At 44.9% G+C, this 19,967-nt stretch overlaps 1 protein-coding gene across 1 annotated transcript in view; it reads left to right on the forward strand.

Moving 5' to 3' along the window:
* Armc2 (armadillo repeat containing 2) overlaps positions 1-19,967 on the forward strand; it is a 117,997-nt gene that overhangs the window by 46,928 nt on the left and 51,102 nt on the right. Inside the window, exons 10-12 of the mRNA XM_036168994.1 lie at positions 1,597-1,769; positions 6,509-6,611; positions 8,230-8,453. Of these exons, the coding sequence (XP_036024887.1) occupies positions 1,597-1,769; positions 6,509-6,611; positions 8,230-8,453 (500 nt within the window). The remainder of the gene's footprint in view (positions 1-1,596; positions 1,770-6,508; positions 6,612-8,229; positions 8,454-19,967) is intronic.

Consider the following 19,967-nt stretch of genomic DNA (forward strand, 5'->3'; position numbering starts at 1 on the left):
GCAGGAGGCCCATGTGCTGACCTATCCTCACTGGAAATGTGAATTTTGATCATTTGGGTCAGGTGGTGTCTGCCGGGCTCCGGCTCTGTGTGGCTGCTAGGTTTCCCTTTGTGACTAAGGGGTGACTTTGTGGGGCAAAGATGCTTGGTAACTGTACTACCCTAGGTTACATTTGAAACTAACTCCTAACTAGCTTTATCTCTTAGAAAGTCTTGGGGGCCGTGTGCCTTTCTGTTTTGTTTTGCTCTGGCTTCTTGAAACAGTCTCCATATACAGCCCAGGCTGGCCTTGAACTTGCCATCCTCCTGCCTCAGCCTCCGGAGAGCTATAACGTTTATAGTGAATTGACTGATAGAGAGGGCTTAGTTGAGCAGTAGTTGAAACTCTGATCCTTGAGCCTGGGTTTCCAGTTCCTCTGTAAGCTACAACAGTCTTGAGCTGAGAACGGCCCAAAGCCTGGACTAGCGAAGAGACGGCCAGTCAGAGAAGAAAAAAAATCAGCACAACAGAAACACTTCACACAGCAGAGCTCAGTCTCCCTCTCTATCTCCGGCTGGTCTGGGTCGTTTCCCACCAGCTCACTTATTCAGCTGAAAGGCTTTGGAGGGTACTCGGCTATTGAGGTTTAAACTTTTTTTCTTAGATGTTATTGTTGAAAAGAGCTAAAAACGGCCTGAGTCACTTCCCCTTGCTGGTACACACTTCCTCCGTGTCGGCGTCTAAGCTCACATTATGGTATTTATTTAAGATCGGCTTCCCACTTTTAAGCTTTGTGATGGGCTCTGTCAGAGGCAATACTTCCCAACAGAACACTCTCTACCTTGAATTCTTTTATGTCCTCTTGTGCTCCCTTCCAGCACTGACCCCCCCCCCCAAGAAAAGTCACTGGCCTCGGGATGGCAGCTATAAATCAAAATGTTCTTGTCTTCCTCGTTCCTAACTCACATCTTTTTAAAAGTCTCCTCTTGGATAATAATGATGGATGTTACTACACCTCTTTTCCCAGAGGAGTCATTTTGAAAGGAACATACCATTCATTGTTTTCATCAACAGATACTTTAGAAGGCAAGCTTGCCTGAAGTTAAGTTGTGGATTATCTACAGGGCATTCTTGCTCTACCACGCCGGTGTGCTGATCAGGATCCAAACTCACATATAGCATCTGTCTGTACGTGGCACAACACACCTATTCACATGCGAAACATAAATGGCACTACAGGGTAATATTGGTTCCTGTGGAGTCATGCAACTTGTTTGAAGAAATGAAGGCAGAGATGCAAATGGCCGGCCTTAGCGAGACTGAACAGAGTCCAGATGGGCGGCACCCGGAAGGGAGGCCAAGGGAGAGGCTTTGCAAGGCTCTTGTTCTAGACGAGCTAAGTGAGTGATTAGTAAATATGTTAACCTAGGAGGTGGAGTGTTGGGATGAGAACATGATTGTATCCTATTTGATAACAGAGGGCAGTGATAGGAGACTGAACCTGGGAATTTGAGGATGTCTAGGGAATGCCTGGGGACTTCTCCCTACACTCTGTGTTTGATGTGTCTGAAAACTCAACCATAATGAGTAAGTGGTGGTTGCTCTTTGCTCTGACAGAAGACATTGAAGCCGTGTGTGCGGCTTGCACGCAGCTCCATCACACGCTGGAGGAAGGGCGCATGCTTGGCAGGAAGTTTAAGGGAAGAAGCGTCCTGCTGAAGGCCCTGTATAAACTGGTGGATGCTGGCTCGGACTCGCTCAACCTTAAGCTTGCCAAACTCATCCTGGCAGTAAGTCTGTCTTCCTTTTGTTCCAGTGGACTGCCCTATATCTGTGCTTTGTTTGTGCACATAGCAAAATGGTGAAAAAACGTGATGTGTCTGCTTAGAATCTGGGGGAAATTAAGGCAATAAGCTCTCATCCCAGAACTGGACTAGACAGTGTTTCCTGAGGGATAAGACTGAGCACATAGGGAATATCACATCAAGCTTGCATCTGGGCTGGGCCTAGAGTCTATTTTAAAAGGAAGAGAGAGAACAGGAAAGTTGAGAGAGGGAAGAAAGATTTACAACATCAAACAATTAGATTGAGCACAGGATAGTTTGGGATGTGTGGGCTGTTGTCTTTGCCTGTGGTTTCTGCTGGGAGCCCAACTCTGCCTTATGGCTTAAGAAATGAAGACCATGGCCAGGTGCTTTGTGAGCCAGTGTGAAAGAGGAAACCAGTGGCCTGTGGTCACAGAAAGATCCCTTTCTGCAAAGTGTTAGAAGAGAAGGCAGATACCGAATGAGCAGCTCAGCCCAGAACAAAATCTGCTGGGCAGCTTTGTTGTACAGCCATAAACAGTCAGAACCAAATGATAAGCCATGGCCATTCTGGAATGTTCTAAGAGAGCATCAACAACAAATGGATGAAGCTCCATTTACCTATAAAAGTAAATGCCCACCCCATCACTGGTACAAGGGAAGATGGGAGATCGGACTGAACGGAGGGGAAGCCCCATGTCCTCACAGTGCAGTGAACACGTCCATTTCATCTTATTTTGATAATGAAGTCTTTCATAAGCAGAACATTCTAGCCACATTTTCTGTGTAATTTTGGGCGGAGTCTTATTTAGCTTATTTAGCTGTCATCATAAACTATCCATTCTCTGTTTAGAAATCGGGGTGTGTGTCTCAATGCAGTGTGCCTTTGAAAGAGTAATTTCATTCTAGGGATCTGATTGATAATGGAGTTGACCCAGGGAGGACCCAGGCTGCCAGCAGCCAGGGACTGACTTAACCTTTTCCACAGTGAAAATATTACCACAGTTTTTGGTGGTGTTGTGCAAATCAGTTGGTGTGTGTGTGTGTGTGTGTGTGTGTGTGTGTGTGTGTGACAGTTTAACTGAATTAGGCCTTCTGAACTGGATATTAAGTGGATAAAACTTAAGTAGGTAAACTATGCTGCCTGTCCCACAGAATCTAGGTGAGGTTAAGTTCTGATACAGGACTATGTGAGTTGGTACCTCCTTTTGTTTTAATTATTTTATTTTATGTTTGTGTGTGTTTCCCCTGCACATGTGTATGTACACCATTATGTGCCTTGTGCCTGCAGAGACCATAAGATGACACCGGATTCCCTAGAACTGGAGTTACAGGTGGTTGTGAGCCATCATGTGGGTGCTGGGAACTGAACCTGGATCCTCTGCAAATGCAGCTGGTGTTCTTAACCGCTGAACCATCCCTCTAAGCCATGTTGGTGCCTCGTTACTCACTCTGGAGCCACCGGGTCAGAAGGGACTGTCAAAGCCATGGTATCCCACTTCCTGTCGACTGCTTGGGATCGCAGAGGAGATCCTGCGATGTTCTATGAGGCTTTAGAATACGGTTCTATATAAAATCCCAAGACACTGTGGAAGGAAAATGAGCAAAGGCTAAAGATATACAGAGCCCAAAGTTCTACACTGAATTTCTTCTTCTTCTTGCTGTTGTTTTTTCTATCCACCAGTTTGATATTACAGCTCAACCATTTAACAGTATTTACTTAAAATCATGCAAGAAGCCTGTGAGTTGTTCCAAGTTCTTGAATTCTTTGGCTCAATAGAGATCTGCCAGACAGCCATTTTAATTTTAATCCCTGTTTTTAAAAATTCTTATGAAAATATGTCAGTCTGTATTAAGCGTGTTTAAAGAACACAAACATACTTAATAGGAGTGCAATTATATTCTGAAAGTGTAAAAATCTAGCACCCTTTGCAGAGGGGTAACAATCAGAAAGAAATGCCCAATATGTCATTTGTGATTAAATATAGTGGAAGGACAGAAATGATTTCAAACTTCTCTAATTTGGAAAACAAATAAACAAACAAACAAAGAAAATAAAAGCACCATTTTTAATGTAAGGAGAAAACCACCCTACCTGGGAACTCTGCATCGCCAGGAATTCATCCTAGCCCTGGGAAAACCCGTAACCAAGGCAGCCAAATTCCAGGATCCATCACTGAACTCTAAGGAGGACTCAGCCAGCCAGCACCTCTGGCCTCTGCAGTGCTGGGCACAGTACTCCTCACTGTTGGTGTTCTGAGGAAACACAGATACTTGTTTGGGTTTTGGTTGTTTGATTTGGTTGTTCTTTGCTGTTTTTCACTACAAATGGAAGGTGGGGATGGGCGGGCTGTGTTCAGTGCATCTATCAGGGCGTGTTGTCAGCTGCAGAGCACAGGCTGCCCAGCACACTAGGACGAGCTGGTCAGAGATCTCAGCCTCCCGGTAGCCTGACAACCCTTGCCCAGATGTGGAAAGGCTTTTCTGTTTGCTTCACTCACACGTTGGCTGGGCTCTAAAGCCAGGTTGATGTAATCGCTGTCTTAATTTTTAAGTCCCTTTTCCCTTTTCTTCCTGAGAGTGCAAGAAATCTCTACTCTGTCCTGTGAATGCCCTGGGGACTTGTTACAATGCAGGCTCTGGCAGGAGCCTGACAGGTTGGGTGGGGGGTAGTGGGAGGTGGGGTGGGGGGGTGTGAGAGGGGAGGACAGAACACTTGGTGGGAGACCGCTCTGCAGGTGGGCCCCGGGCCCCTTCTCTCGAAGAGCAGGGATGATATCTAATGCACAAGGTTCTGGGATCACTGTGCACAGGCCCCGAGCAGAAGCAGTAGGTGGAGATGCTCAGCTTGGCTCCCTCCCTCTGCCTCCACAGACACAGACAACCTGCTCAGCTTTCTGTATCCCCCAGGGAACAGCTCATACCAGAAACAGTTGAGTTCTCAGTGGTATTTGTGAATCTAACAGATAACTCACATGCACTCTATTATCTTTTAAAAAATTAACTAAAAACTCAATAAAAATATTAGAGATAACGTTTGAAATAGTAAAATAATAACCCCTGTGCCATCATTTTCCTACAGAAGTCTTTATTTGTTCAGAGGACCCCATTCCTACAGACAGGTTCACACTGCACAGGGCACACAATACTGCCACCTGATCCAGAAATTATAGATGCTTTTCTTTTTAAGCCTGATAGCCTGAGTTTGAGCCTCAGGGCCGACAAGATAGAAAGAGGGAACCAATTCCTACAAGTTGTCTTCTGGCTTTTACACACTACCACACGCACACATACACACTATCACACACACATTCACTATCCTATGTACATACACACACTAACACACACACACACACACACACAAATAAACAATATAAAACAATATAATAGAGAAGAGTGTTGTGTGGGCCCAGTGGCATATGCCTTTAACCTTTAATCCCAACACTCAAGAAGCAGCGGCAAGTGAATCTTTGTAAATTCAAGGCCATCCTGGCCTACACAGTAAGATCCTGCCTCAGCAAAGCAAAACAAACAAAAATTAAGTCATATTCTTTTGGAGGGTGATTACTCAATCTGAACAGCTTTGTTCTTCTACAGTTTATTAGACTATTCCCCATTATTGACCATTCTTTACTACTTGAAATAAATGTGCAGCTGACCTTGGTTCTGCTGCTCACTCTATTTTTATAAAAGAAAGCACACTTCATTTATTGCCTTGTGTTGAATTAACTTAGATAGTGTTGTGTGGTTCAGAGAGGAATTTCAGCTCCAAACAATGATTATCTCAGAAATAGCCCCACGAATAAGCACAGCGCGGTCTGATCCGAAGCATTGGTTTTAATTCTTTGATGTAAATGACAGAGGGGCAGGTTTCCTTTGTGTGGATTCTTTTCTAATGAGTTTAATCTGAACTTTGATATCTGTCATCCTTACTGTTGTGTTCTAAATCAATTACTCCATCTAATGGCACGCTCCTTAAAAAACATCCACTAGTTTACACATCAGTGTGAAACATTTCATAGCGAGAAACAAACCCTTCTTATTAAAGTGTTTGTGTTTATAGAACTGAGCTATATATTATAGCTGATGCATAATGTGGCCCAAACTTGTAGTAGGGTTTTATTTTAAGGTGTGTACCTTTGCTTATGTTGCATTTGTTTAACTCTGTGAAGCTGTGTTATTATGCCTGACTAAAACACCTGATGGTCTAATAAAGAGCTGAACGGCCACTAGTAAGGCAGGAGAAAGGATAGACGGGACTGGCAGGCAGAGAGAATATACAGAGGGAGAAATCTGGAGTGAGAGGAAGGTGAAAAAAAAAAGAGCTAGAAGCTAGAGAAGGAGGAGGGCTCCAGGGGCCAGCCACCCAGCTACACAGCCAGCCACGGAGTAAGAGTAAGATTTACAGAAGTAAAAGAACAGGAAAAGCCCAGAGGTAAAAGGTAGATGGGATAAGTTAAGAAAAGCTGGCTAGAAACAAGCCAAGCTAAGACCAGACATTCACAATAATAATAAGCCTCTGTGTGTGACTTATTTGGGAGCTGGGTGGTGGGCCCCTCCAAAAAGAGTAAAATACCAAAAACAACACAAACTTTTCTAGGTTCTTTCCTTGGAACATTTCTTATGTTTGAAACCCTCTTCCTGGGCTGAGCGCTGAGGTTTTAGAGGTGTTGAGTTTGCCTTTACCTCTGCCGTAGAAATGCAAGCATGCTCTTTCTCTGCAGCTTAAAGTGAGCAGGAAGAATCTTCTGAATGTCTGCAAACTGGTATTTAAAATCAGCAGGAGCAAGGAGAACGATGTCCTGCTGCTGAATGACAACATCCTGGGTGAGTCTGGTCCGCGCTCCAGAGGAGAGGACGCTGTGCCTGAGGACAGATACCGAGTCTGTCCGTAGAAGACAAGGACAGTGAAGGGTAGCGAGACATCTAGTTTCTAGGAAAATGTGAAAATGTGGCAGTTGTCTTTCTCTGTTTCCCACGTTCGCTTTAGAGCAACACTGAGTGTCTGCTATGACAGAGTAGGTCTTGGTTTCGCTCCTTCAGTGTGTGTAGGGATGTTGTGTGACTTGAGGGAATCACTGTGTAAAAAATCGTGTCCTAGGCCTGGAGTTACTGTTAGAAAAGACATACCTAAAAGTTTTTCACACAATCAAAAATTCTAGTCTCTTGATATACTAGGAGTAAACAAAAAAAGAATCAGAGAGACAACTCTGACTATTACAGAATGCTGACGTGGAGTGGCAGACATTTCACCCTAGCTAACAATGCCCAGTTCCCAGCATGTCCCTAAATAACTAGACAGATACCCTGGCCAGAAACTTTTAGGAGCTGTGCTGTTCCTGCAGAGGAGGTAGCTGTGGAAATCATAGGTAACAGGGGACAAAGATCTCAGCACACAGGGACTAAACCAAGGCTGAAAGAATGTCCAGCATCTGATGCTTGACTGAGAATTCCGGATCAGAACAAAGGATTCATACAGTCCCTTTGACATTCTCAGACTTGAACGTGGGTCTCCCTCTAACCTGCTCAAATCATCTGCAATCTGGGCCAGTCAGTGGGCTTTTGTTGTTGGGTTTGTTTGTTTGTTTATTTGTAGAGACAGGGTCTCACTCAAGTTCACTGCCATCCCTCCTGCCTTAGAGTCCTTAATACTGAGGTTATAGATGTTTACCGCCTTGCGGGGGAGGGGCTACCCACACCTCCCACATTTCCCCTGAGTGCTCTTGAGTGGGGGTAGTAGGAAATATTAGATGGAAGGATTTAGAGTGTGGAGATAAACGGATAGAAAATACAGGAAATAGCCTCCAACGGGCCCTGACTGTCTCTGTCCTAAGGTATTTATAGAAATGCCAATGGAGCAAAAGACCTCTCCCAGCACAGCCAAGTGCAGACCAACCCAGATACTCAGACCCGTGGTCCAGTCATCCCCTCTATGCAGCCGTGCTGGGTGAAGCCACCAGGAAACCTGCTTAGGGAGGGAGACATTCTTAAGCGGTTTTGGGAAGGGTGAATGCTATGTCCAAAAGATGCTTCTCAGAAACAGACTGATTTCCAAGTTCCCATGTAATCCATGTCCCCTGAGGAGCGCAACAAATTCATTCTTCAAGATTCGTTGAAAATGTAATTCTTCGATGGCCTTTGTTACAAGTATTCAACAATAACTTGAAATTTTTGTAACTTAAAAATAAAGTCTGGTAAATACTACTAAGAGCCAGGAACGGCGTCTGAAAGAAGGCGTTCTAAGGTGTTCTTATTGCATATGAATAACCTCTCCTTTTGTGCTCAGCACTGTTATGGAGTTTCCTGGTAGTGGAGACTTCCCTGCTTGAGGAGGAGCTGGGAGCATTTGCACGTAGCTTTCGATGAATATATTTTACAGAGTGTGTGCCAACATCAAATTTGCTGTTGTACTTGGACGTTTATAGAAACTCCTCTTTTTTGGCAGAATCGTTACTGGAGGTGCTGAGGGGTGAAGACTTGCAAAGTAACACTGAGGCTTTTTTATACTGCATGGGGGCTCTGAAGTTCATTTCCGGGAGCCCGGCATTTCTTCCTGAGATGATCAGCAAAGGTGCAGTGGAAATACTGACGAAGTTGATAAAGCAAATGAGTGAGGACACAAAGAAATACGGCGCATGCCTGCCTAACGCAGGCAACTTGCTAGTCCAGGTAAGTGTTTTACTTGAAAAGGTTAGAGATGTGAATGGTGTTAGCTTCCTAACCCTATTTAAAGTAGCAGATGAGGAAGCCTTTGCATCAGGAGGAGACCCAGGGTCTCAGAGATCAAGGATAGTGGCCGCTAGCCAGTCTGTAGAGACTAGTCCATGGATTTGGCGGAACCTTCCATATTTTTTTGCAGATAACCACCCCAACTGTCCTGCAAAGATCTCAGGGCTGAAAGCCAGGCTTGGTGGTGTGTACCTGGAATCCCAGGACTTGAGATGAGCAGGGAGATCAAGAGTTCAAGGTCGTCCTCAGCTACATAATGAGTTTGAGGCCAGTATGGGCCTCTTGAACCCAAGGATAGGGAGAGACGGAAGGGAGGGAAGGAGGGAGGAAGGGAGGGAGGGAAGGAGGGAGGAAGGGAGGGAGGAGAGGCCAGAGCTGGGTCTGATGCCACAGGTCTGTTAATCCCAGCCAATCAGGAAGCTGGGCCAGGAAAATTAAACATAATTCAGGCTCTTTCTCAAAATAGAAAGTAAAGAGAAAGCTGACGAGGAAGATGAGGGAGAGGCTGAGGAGGTAGGTCGGTGGTAGAGTGCCTAGCATACTCAGCACCCTTGTTTCCATCAAATAACAGTAACAAAGATGGAGGCATGGGATTTGTGGGAGCCGAAATTACTCAGGGTCAGAGAATCTGAGCTTGCTTTACCCAGCAGGCCTGTATAAGGAGATAATTTGGCCACAGGAGTGGTTACCAGGTGTTTGGAAGGGTCTACATGTGGCTGTATGATGTGCTTTGATCTTGCAAGGGGGAGGCCTTTTGCCCCTTCCCTTGGCATATTATAAAAAGTCCTTTGGAATAAACCTCGGGGCTGTTGGGTACTGACCTGGGCCCTCCTGAAACTATCCTGTGTCTCTGTCTTTCTTCTCATTGGCTAGCTCTCTCTTTCTATCTGATGTTTTCTTGTCCCCTCCCACCTACGAACCCTTCAATAGATGGGAGAGGTCGGGCTGGACTCCCCAGCAGTCTCCCACAGGGAATGAAAAGTGTATGCTCTTTGCACACCAGTTACATATAATGCTGAGAATTTCCAGGGCAGACATTGAGATTGTTTGTAACTGACAGTCAAGGCTACATCTCTGGTCTGCAATGACAAAGGAGTTTAAGATATTGGATGAAGTTCTGTCATAAGCTCTGCAGATGCCACACAGCTCTGGGGACCACAGGGATGCAGGTAATAAAACCAGGTATAATTCATCTGGCCAGAGCAGGAAGAAAAATTTTCCTCTGTGTTATGGAGTTTTATTATTGCTCTTGTGACAGATTAAATTTCACAGTTAAATTATTTCTACCAAAATCTCTCTAGCTCTCATTTTCTTTTGTAGATGAGATTTTTACCCTTAATAGCATTTATATATCAAATAATAGCATCTTTGATGTAATAACTCATGGGATCTGAAATGTGCTTGTCAATTAACGAGGATGGATTGAACCTTTACAGTGCTCTAAACCTTCAGGAGAACATGTTAAAAATTAGATTTACACCCTGACTTCAAGATCCTTAAAAAATTTATGATGATTATTAATTTTAGATTTTTGTCCTCCATTTTGAAAAAGATTATAAACAAAGCAAAATCCCACTGGAATGCTGTATTTTGGCAAGGGGGGCTTATGAAACATTCTTTTCTTTTCTTAGATTTGTTATATTTACTATATATAATGTTCCGTTTGCATGTGTATCTGAATGCCAGAAGAGGGCGCCAGATCTCATTACAGATGGTTGTAAGCTACCCTGTGGTTGCTGGGAATTGAACTCAGGATCTCTCAAAGAGCAGCCAGTGCTTTTAATCTCTGACCCATATCTCCAGCCCATAAAGCATTCTTTTCATGTTGACAACATTTTGGAACATTTGTGGCTTTTTCCTTTTTGGAAATAGTTATTTCTGATTATATATTAATGATCATTTCTGTTAAAATGTAGGAAATATAAGGAAAAGTGTAACAGTCGTCTGAGCTACATGTGGTGGCACACAGCTGTAATCACAACATTTGGGGGGCTGAGGCAGGAGGATCATGAACCTATCTTAAAGCAAAACAAAAAATAACTTGAGACATTTTTATCCTGAGATATATGGACATACCTCCAACATTATAGTGTCATATATACATATATATAATGTAATATATATATATTACAGATTAGAATTGTATATAACTAAATCTGTATTTTGTTTCTGAGACATGATCTCTGTACATAACCCTGTCTGTCTTGGAACTCACTCTGTAGCCCAGGCTGGCCTCAAACTCAGAGATCTGCCTGCCTCTGCCTCCTGTGTGCTGGGATTAAAGGCGTGTATTAAAGGTGTGCCTGGCTCTAATCTGTATTTTTAATGGTCAATTTGTTTCATGTCACCTCTTCTCTTTTGGTTTCTTTATGTCTATTCAGTCAGTTTATATTGTTCACATTTAGTACTTTTTAATTTATATATTTATATTTAGTACTTTTTAATGATCTCATAGGTTTAAAAAAATGGGACAGTGAAAATCTCTTACATCATCTCTGTAAACTTATTTGATACATTTTCCTCCCTGTGATGAGGATATACCTCTGTGGTCTGAATGAGAAAGGCCCTCACAGGTCATGTGTTTGAACACTTGGTCCCCAGCTTGTGGAACTGTCTGGGAAGGATTGGGAGGTGTGGCCTTGTTGGAGAAGGTGTGTCACTGGGGTGGGCTTTAAGGTTTCAAAAGTCTATGCCAAAGCCGGGCGCTGGTGGCACATGCCTTTAAATCCCAGCAATTGGGAGGCAGAGGCAGGTAAATCTCTGTGAGATTGAGGCGAGCCTTGTCTACAAAGTGAGTTCCAGTACAGCAAGGAACACAGAGAAACCCTGTCTCAAAAAATAAGAAAAAAATTTTTAAAAGTCTATGCCAGGCCTAGTCTCTCTCTCTCTCTCTCTCTCTCTCTCTCTCTCTCTCTCTCTCTCTCTCTCTCTCTCTGCCTGCTGCCTGTGGATCAGGATGTAAAGCTCTCAGCTACTGCTCCAGCACCATGCCTACCCACTCTCTGCCATGATGATCATAGACTCACCCTCTGAGCTGTAAGGCAGCCCCCAATTAAATGCTTTATTTTATGAGCACTGACTAAGACAGCCTCAAATTCTCAACCATGCTTAACTTGAGATATTTATAACATTTAAATTTGGGTGGGAGGAGGTTTTGAGACAGTCTTTCTGTATAGCTCAGGCCTGCCTCAAGATCGTGATTTTTTTTTTTTCTTCTGCTGCCTGAGTGCTGGTATTATAGGCATGTACTTCAGCATCTGACCCTTTTTAACTGTTCAATGTCATGGCAGCTTGGGCATTCTTGTCTAGTTGAGGAAACTTTTTCCAATCTGTTATATGTATGTGGTATCATTTTATAACATAAGACTAAAATCTGTTGACATAAAGTGCTAACGAGAGCAAACATGTCAGATAAGAAATGGGGGCGCCAGGCAGGTGTGATTGTCAGGACCCTAATGTCAACCCTCAGAGTTTGAAGCCAGAAGATTTCAAGTTCAAGACCAGCCTGAGCTACGTAACAGGTTGTTGTCACGAAAAAATAAACAAGCCCCTACCCTTCCCTCCAAACAGGGAGAAATCAGATCTCTGCTGTGCCATTTAGCTCAGAGCTTGGAGGCCTCTGTTCTTAGCTCTTTCTATTTATTTCCCCTTTCTGGATTAGCCATGGACTCGTGGGTCAGCCCTTCCAGTCATTTCCCTCTAGGGGGCGCAGGCGAGCCCTGCCCACCACCTCCACGTCACAGCGGGCTTAGTCATTGTCTCTAGCACCATCCTTTGAACCTGCCTAGGATCTGGTACACAGAGACTCCTTGGGGACCATGGTCTGCACCCCGAATCCCTATGCAGCTGGAGAAAGGGAAACCCATGGCGGCCACTTTAGATCATCCCCTTACTGGGCACACCAGCTACCCCGTGCCGGCTATCACCATGTGTGTTTTCAGATCTGGGCAGGAAGGGAATTTGTTTTATGGCTTGTCATTTGCAGAACCCCCCAAACTGGACAGTCCTTGATATTTAATTAAAACAAAGAGGTTAGGCCCGTAGCCTGAGACTATAAACCCACCATTTAAAAGACTAAAGCAGGACATTCAGGAATTCAAGGCCAGCCTGAGCTATATAACAAGAACCCACCCCCCAAAATAATTAGTTAGTCACAGAAAGAAATCAGACAAGGAGTTGTTTGATTTCATAGTAATAATAAAGTGTAAGCAACATGACTTCACCACCAAGTGATGCTTATGCACACACATGTGCACAGACCTGTATTCCCACATAAGAAGCAGCTCAAAGACCTGCGCCCTGGACTTCACAAAGCACCCTCAGTCCATCTTCCGGGGAGGAGGTTTCCTTCACACTCAGGCCTTCATCTCCATCACCATCACTTCAGCATCTTACCTGTATCCGTGCCTCTTAACTGGAGTTACTCTGTCTGAACCATCACCACGCCAGCTGTGGGTACCACGGACACACTCTCCCACCCCTGCCCGCCAGCTGTGGGTACCACGGACACAGTCTCCCACCCCTGCCCGCCAGCTGTGGGTACCACGGACACACTCTCCCACCCCTGCCCGCCAGCTGTGGGTACCACAGACACACTCCCCCACCCCTGTGCTTTGGTGTCGATGATTAGTGTCCTGCAGTACATTCACCTCTCTGTCACTCTCATTCCCCAGGCTCTAGCCTCCACTGTTCCTTCTGCCCCAAGGCCACTTACTCCCCACAGTCCCGACACAGAAGACACACTGCGCCCCATGAATCTTACCTCCCAGGCTTCCCCCACAGAATCTTAACACCCTACTCCCCTCTACTCTCGACAGCATCCTCCAAGTACCTAACTTATTTCCAACTTGAGTATTTAGCATCCTTTTCTCTTGACTCCAGTTTCCCAAATCCTTCACATACCTCAGGTCCAGCAGCAGGTGATTTCCCTCTGTTCACCTGTATCCTTAGGGAAACAGGAGGACTTTAGACCTGTGCCAGAACCCACAGTGTGTGCATCCAATAAAGAGGCCCCAGAGAGGGCATCAAAGCTCCTAAGGTGCTCTGGTCCAATGGTGCCTGCTGGTGTCATGTCCCACTCCCCCTCCCCCATGTTTTCTGGCTCAATATACCATCTTGTTATTATCAGAGCCTCAAGTGATTTTTTTTTTTTCTCAACAGAACAAAGTTGTTCTTCAAAACGCCTTGTACTGGAGTTAGCTAGTTCTGAAGTTTGATGTGAACAGTCTACCCCTTGACTGAAGCTAAGGGGTAGTCAATTCCCAAGTGTCTGTGGGTGGCTGCTCCGTGCCATGTTTGGATGATGAGGTGACTGGTCATAGGACATCCACCAGCAGGGATGACTCTTCATTAGTCCCTACAACCAGAGAAGAGTCACCCATAATGTATATATTTCCTCACGGCCAGTGTTCCATTTGTTCTGTCTATCAGACAGACACACGCCATATAATTTGGCATTTTGACAATATGAGGGCTCCACCTGTGCTCCGAAGATGGAATTTGGTAGAATCACAGTAAAGCTGTAAACTGTTAAAGTCCAGAGTACACAGAGAACGGAGCGTAGGCTAGCTGGAAGGTCAGGTCCCTTAAAGCCTGTAGTGAATTACCAGCCCCAAGGGAGCAGCCGAGAGAAGGATTAGCCAGTGTTTCTCAACAGGTGCCAGCCTTCATCTTTACCTCTAAAGGACAATCTTTGGGAAAGCATAGCCTTAGAACTGAGGGAAGTCCCGGAGTTGCCTTTGTCAGCAACACTGACCTGTAGCCGGGTGTGGTGGGGCTGATGTGTCCCTAATCTCAACCTGTGGGAGGCTGAGACAGGAGAAATGTGAGTTTGAAAGCTGAAAAGAAATAAATAAAACTTTTATATTTAACTAAATGTAAATTCACAAAATGTTGCAAAAAAATTGTATAGCAATGACCCAAGTACCCACCATGAGGTCCCAAGTACCCACTATCCAGGTCCCAAGTGGTGGTGACATTTATCAAAACCAGAAGCTATGAGAGCACAGTATACCTGACTATAGCTTTACGTCTACGTATTTTGCTTAACACAATGTTCCTAAGGTTAATGAAACTTTGGGAGGATCATAATCCAGAGGATTGGCTACAATTCTTGCTAATTTTTGCTGATATGCAAATTGTAATGACTTATTTGTTCATTGAATTGGAACAACTGTTTTCCACTTATGGCCTTCTCTTCCTGTAAAGGAATACCTTGTCCCCAGGGCACTTGGCCCCATACTACTCCCTTGACTTGAGAAAACAGACATTCAGAGTCCAGACCCACCCTTCTCTCTCCTCTGCCCTTTGTTGGGAAGCAACTCCCCAGGGGTAACTCATGCTTGCTTCTGATTCTCCAAGGACAGCAGGCCAGAAGATGTGGAGAGACTTGGCACTCCCAATCTTGTAATGCCTTGGCTTCTGAGCTATGGAAAGGTGGGGCCCATCACCATCGTTGGAGGATGAATTTTACAGCTAAGTCCTCAAATGCCATTTACCTACCCAGGCACAGGCTCTGTCTGTCCTTATATGGGAATTTTCTCAGGGGCCTGCCCTGAGAGGATCCCTTCCCAGAGTCCTGGGGAAGATGCTATGTCTTGCGTGGGGTTATCTGAGGGAAAAAGAATCTATGTACACCATGCTCTTTGTTCATTTACTTTATTTCTCAAAGACAAAATCCTATCTACACAGCTTCAGTTCTGTCCTGACACTCAGCTCCTCTCTGCCCCTTCTTCTGTCCTCCCATAGTTTTAGTAAGCTCCAATGCTTTCAATCTCATTTTCATCCTCCATTCCTCTGTCTTCCATCTTTTCTTCCTCTCCTACTCCCCTGACCTGATTCAAATCCTTATTCTTTACAAAAGATCTGCCCTGTTCCCTTTTCTCTGGCCAGAAATTCCACTCTAGTCTTTCCTGCCCCTGGTTATGCAAAAAGCCCTAATGTCCTCAGTCAGTCTCTCTGCCATGCAATATATTAGGCCTGAGGGAAGGGGATGGTCTGAGTTTCATTTGCACAAGAAACAAGGCTATGCATCTACAGTCTGCCTGTCTGTCTCCTAGGCCCTGCAAGGGTGTTACCTAGTAGATCAGAAGTAGGTCTGAGAAACTTAACTGTTTGCCATATGGCTTAGTAGTATATGAGTGCACAAGAATTTCATAGCAGAAGACAGCTGATGTATATTATAGGCTGAATAACACCAAATATTTCTTGATAAATGGCTTCTCTCTTGAAGAACTCCTTGGTCAATCAAGGTATAGCTTATTGTATACAGCTGGAATCTGCTGTGGATATCTGCATGCTGTAAATGTGTTGCTCTGATTGAATAATAAATAAAGTGCTGATTGGTCAGTAACCAGGCAGGAAGTATAGGCGGGACAGAGAAGAGAATTCTGGGAGGAGGAAGGCTGAGTCAGGAGATGCTGCCAGCCACTGCCACCATGAGAAGCAAGATGTAAGATACTGGTAAGCTACAAGCCACGTGGCAACTTATAGATTAATAGAAATGAGTTAATTTAAGATATAAGAACTAGATAGCAAGAAGCCTGAGCCATTAGGCCAAACAGTTTAAATAATATAAGCCTCTGTGTGTTTATTTGGGTCTGAGTGGCTGCAGGTCTGAGCAGGGAGAAAACTCCAGCTACAGGACTCCTGCTTCACATTCTTGTGGCCCATGACATCCCTAGAGTTTCAGAAAATACTATGTTGTAACAGCAGCTTACTTTTACAAGAGGAAGGAGCCAGGACCGCCCTGGACTAAGCCGCCAATCAGGAAGGAGGGGTAGAGCAGAGCATGGCCAGGAAGAGTATGCTGAAGATCTCTCCTCGGCATCCAGGAAGATCCAGGGTGGTGAAGTAAGGATGCACACTCACTGTGTACAGAGACCCATTTGCTTGCCATTACGTTATCATGTCTGCTCAGCCCTGCCTCTTCCCTGTGAATATATTCACTGTGGCAATGAAGAAATGTCACTAACTTTTAATGTAAAATTGTGAAATCCAGAGTTATCATTTCATTGCTGAGTAGTTTTTAGCTTTTGAGACAGGATTTCTGGATGACCTGGAACTTCAGAAGTTCCCTCCTCTGCCTCCCAGCTGCTAGAATTACAACTGTACACCATGCCTATGATTGTGTTTGTCTTTAAGACAAGGTTTCTCTGTGTAGCTCTGGCTGTCCTAGAACTAGTTCCATAGACCAGGCTGGCCTCAAACTCAAGAGATCTGCCTACCCCTGTCTCCCAAGTACTGGGATTAAAGGCGTGCACCACCACCACTCAGCACCATGCCCATTCTTTTTCAGTAGTTATTAATATATCCTCTCCAGACCCCATTTCCTCATTTTGATGCATCAACATTCTATGTAATTTATACAACTTCTAAATTCCCTCCTGTCTTTTTTTTTTTTTTTTTTTTTTTTTTTTTTTTTTTGGTTTTTTGAGACAGGGTTTCTCTGTAGCTTTGGTGCCTGTCCGGGACTAGCTCTGTAGACCAGGCTGTCCTCGAACTCACAGAGATCCACCTGCCTCTTCCTCCCGAGTGCTGGGATACGGGCGTGCGCCACCACCGCCTGGCCCATTCTGTCTTAATGACATATGATTATTAAAATTAAAAGGATCAGTCATGTATTCTTTTTCCCAAGGTAAAAAGACCTCCAGGTAGTAAAGAGATACCCAATAATGGACATAGGCACATATTAGAGCCTCGAAATAGGACATTGTAGGTGGGGAAGACTGGGGTACTTCCTGCTGGAGTCAAAGACCCATGGTAGGAGATGGGTAGGCAGGCCTCAGCAGGCTTGTGAATGAACAACTTTCCTATTCATATTCCTTCATGGACTCCCATGAGATTCTTGGAAAATTTTGGCTCTAACAATTTCATGTGTGCAGTGACACTGTGTGTTGGTATCTTGTATTTCCATCAGACTGTATTTACCATATGTGAGACAACGGGAAACCTCGTGGGTTACCACAGAGGCTTGGATTCAGGCATATATGTGGTCTCAGTTGGGCAAAAGTCCAAAGACTGAGTGTGCTTTCATTAATATGGGGGAGGTGGGTTTAGCTGAGGTTAGAAAACCAGCTTTGGTTTTTCAATCATGAGGCCCCATTTGTGGTCTCTGGTGATGGTGTTTATCCTTCCACAGCATCAGTGGGAAGTGAACCGTTTTGCAATTGGCAGTTGAAATAAAATTTGAGGGATGTGGGGTGTGGATATTCCAGACAACTGAGAGATAAAAAATATGTTTAGAGAGAAATGCCAAATAGAGTGGGAGAAACAATGGACAGGGAGCCTGAGGTTACCCAGGCTACCGGGATGCTTGTAGACTTCCTGTACCCCAGTGTCCTGGTCTGAGAAACACGCACCAGTTTTTCCTGCCCGCGCTACCATTATTTCAAGCAGCAAATGGGATGATGCACACAAGCTGCTTAATCAGAAGTGGAGTAGCTTGTCAGGTCATTTGCACCTTTAGCATATCAAAGAGTAAAATGGAATCTTGATACTGGCTGTGGATGAAGAAGCATGGTCGTTTCCAGGCTCCTTAATCATAGCATGCCCAAATGTTTCTTTGAAAGATTCTTTTTAGATTGAGAAAATGAGTCTCCTGTGGCAGTGTCCTGACTAAGGGTGAAGTCCTTCCTGCTCACCAGCTTGCTTAGCCTCTGGTGCTAAGGGAGAGAGTTCTGAAACACCATGTTAGAGTCATTCAGATCTGTGGCACTCTGTATACCTGAATGGTAGCAGTGGTGATATTTTATTTGGCTGAGGATTTCCCAGAGGTAAGACGAGGCTGGCTTGCTATCTGATCTCTCAGTTAAGCTTTATTGGGGTGCACAAATATCACCACAGGTAGCTGCTGCTTTTAAACTCCCAGAGAGGAGGAAAAAGGCATGTCACCCACTCTGGAAAGAGACAGTTGGGGTACTGGGGAGGAATGGGACTCATGCCCACCAAGTACCCCTCTTCTTCTTTGCTTCCCACGGTAGCAGGGAATGGCAGCAAGGGGGCCCAGCTGCTGGGCCTATGCTATGGCCAAAGCCAGGGCTCTCAGAGTCTAAGACAAAATTCTCTAGTTTTCTAAGGCCTTTTCAGCTCATTACTGGTCAAAAATACAATTTAAAATCGATAATTATGTACCAATAGTCAATTTAGAAAAAGAATGTATACTAAGTTATAGGGGTTCTGGTTATAGTGCATTTAAAAGGCTATTCGAGCCTTTATAAGTTTTCTAATCTCTTTTCTATGTTGTTTTCTCCATTAAAATGGGTTCACCAGGGTTGAGGGTTTAGGTTCACAATAGAGTGTTTACCTAGCAAGTACAAGGCCCTCAGTTTGGTCCCCAGCACCAAAATGTAAAATAAAATAAGAATGGTCTCCTGATATTGATTGCACCACAAGACTTCATGACTCAGCAAGCTCAATGTGAGACAGGCTGCTTTGCTGGGCTCTTGGGGTGTGCTGCCTGGCTGAGGGTGGTGCATTGGGGAAGTGAGCAGTAGATAAGTAGTCCAGATGGAATGTTTCTCCCTTGATAAACGGCAAACATTCAGGTTCCCTTTCTTCCACTCCCCATCTAACAAAAGCAGGCACACTGAGCCCTGCTCAGCCTCTCTCTCCGTCTGTTGGGCAGCCTGTCTCCTTTCCCTGTCCACAGCTGGCTCTTCCTGCCTCTGCCTGCCCCACCTGCTGCAGAGAGAATTGCAGCCCCGGTTTCTGCTTTGTCTCCTGGTGAAAGGGCAGTTGGGGGTTGGGAGTGGATGGCTTAGGCAAGCCCTTTAGAAGCTCGCCTCTTCTGACCTCCGCTTTCTTTAAAGAAAGGATTTGAGATGGCTTAAGAGTACAGGCAATAACAATATCTAAGGAGATGGGAACGGGTGGAGAGAGCAGAGAGGGGCAAACCTATCTCTGAGTGAAGCCTGGCCTCCCGTCAGCGCCGGCCTGTGGAAGATAACAGCCCACAGAGCACAGGCCTGGAGCCGTCCTGGCTCAGCTCCACGCCTGCTAGTCCACTGTGAGCTGTTATTGATTTAAAATGTTCACTTTTGTGAATGGAGCTCAAGAGTTGGAGTGAAGTTCAGAACTCGCCCGTCTGATCACTGGAGCCCCTCCCCCAGCTTCCCTCTTTAACTTCCCGGAAGTCTCTTACATGGGAAGCTTCGCCTCCCACTTCCCCCTTCTTCCTTCTGTGTCTTTTCCCTCTGGGTGTCATTCACCCAGATGCCAGCAATTAAACACTGAAAAGCTTGAAGAAAGGGGTTATGGGATTGGAGAGATGTCTGAGAAGTTAAAAGCACTTGCTGTGCTTGTAGAAGATCCAGGTTCACTACTCAGCACCCGCCTGAAGGCTCACAGTGGTCTGTAACTCTAATTACAGGGAATCCAGTACCCTCTTCTGGCCTCTCGGGACACCAGGAACTTACTTGGTACACATGCACACAAACACTCAAACATATTAAAGTA

The sequence above is a fragment of the Onychomys torridus genome, chromosome 19 (genome assembly GCF_903995425.1).
Source record: "Onychomys torridus chromosome 19, mOncTor1.1, whole genome shotgun sequence".
Classification (NCBI taxonomy): Eukaryota; Metazoa; Chordata; class Mammalia; order Rodentia; family Cricetidae; genus Onychomys; species Onychomys torridus.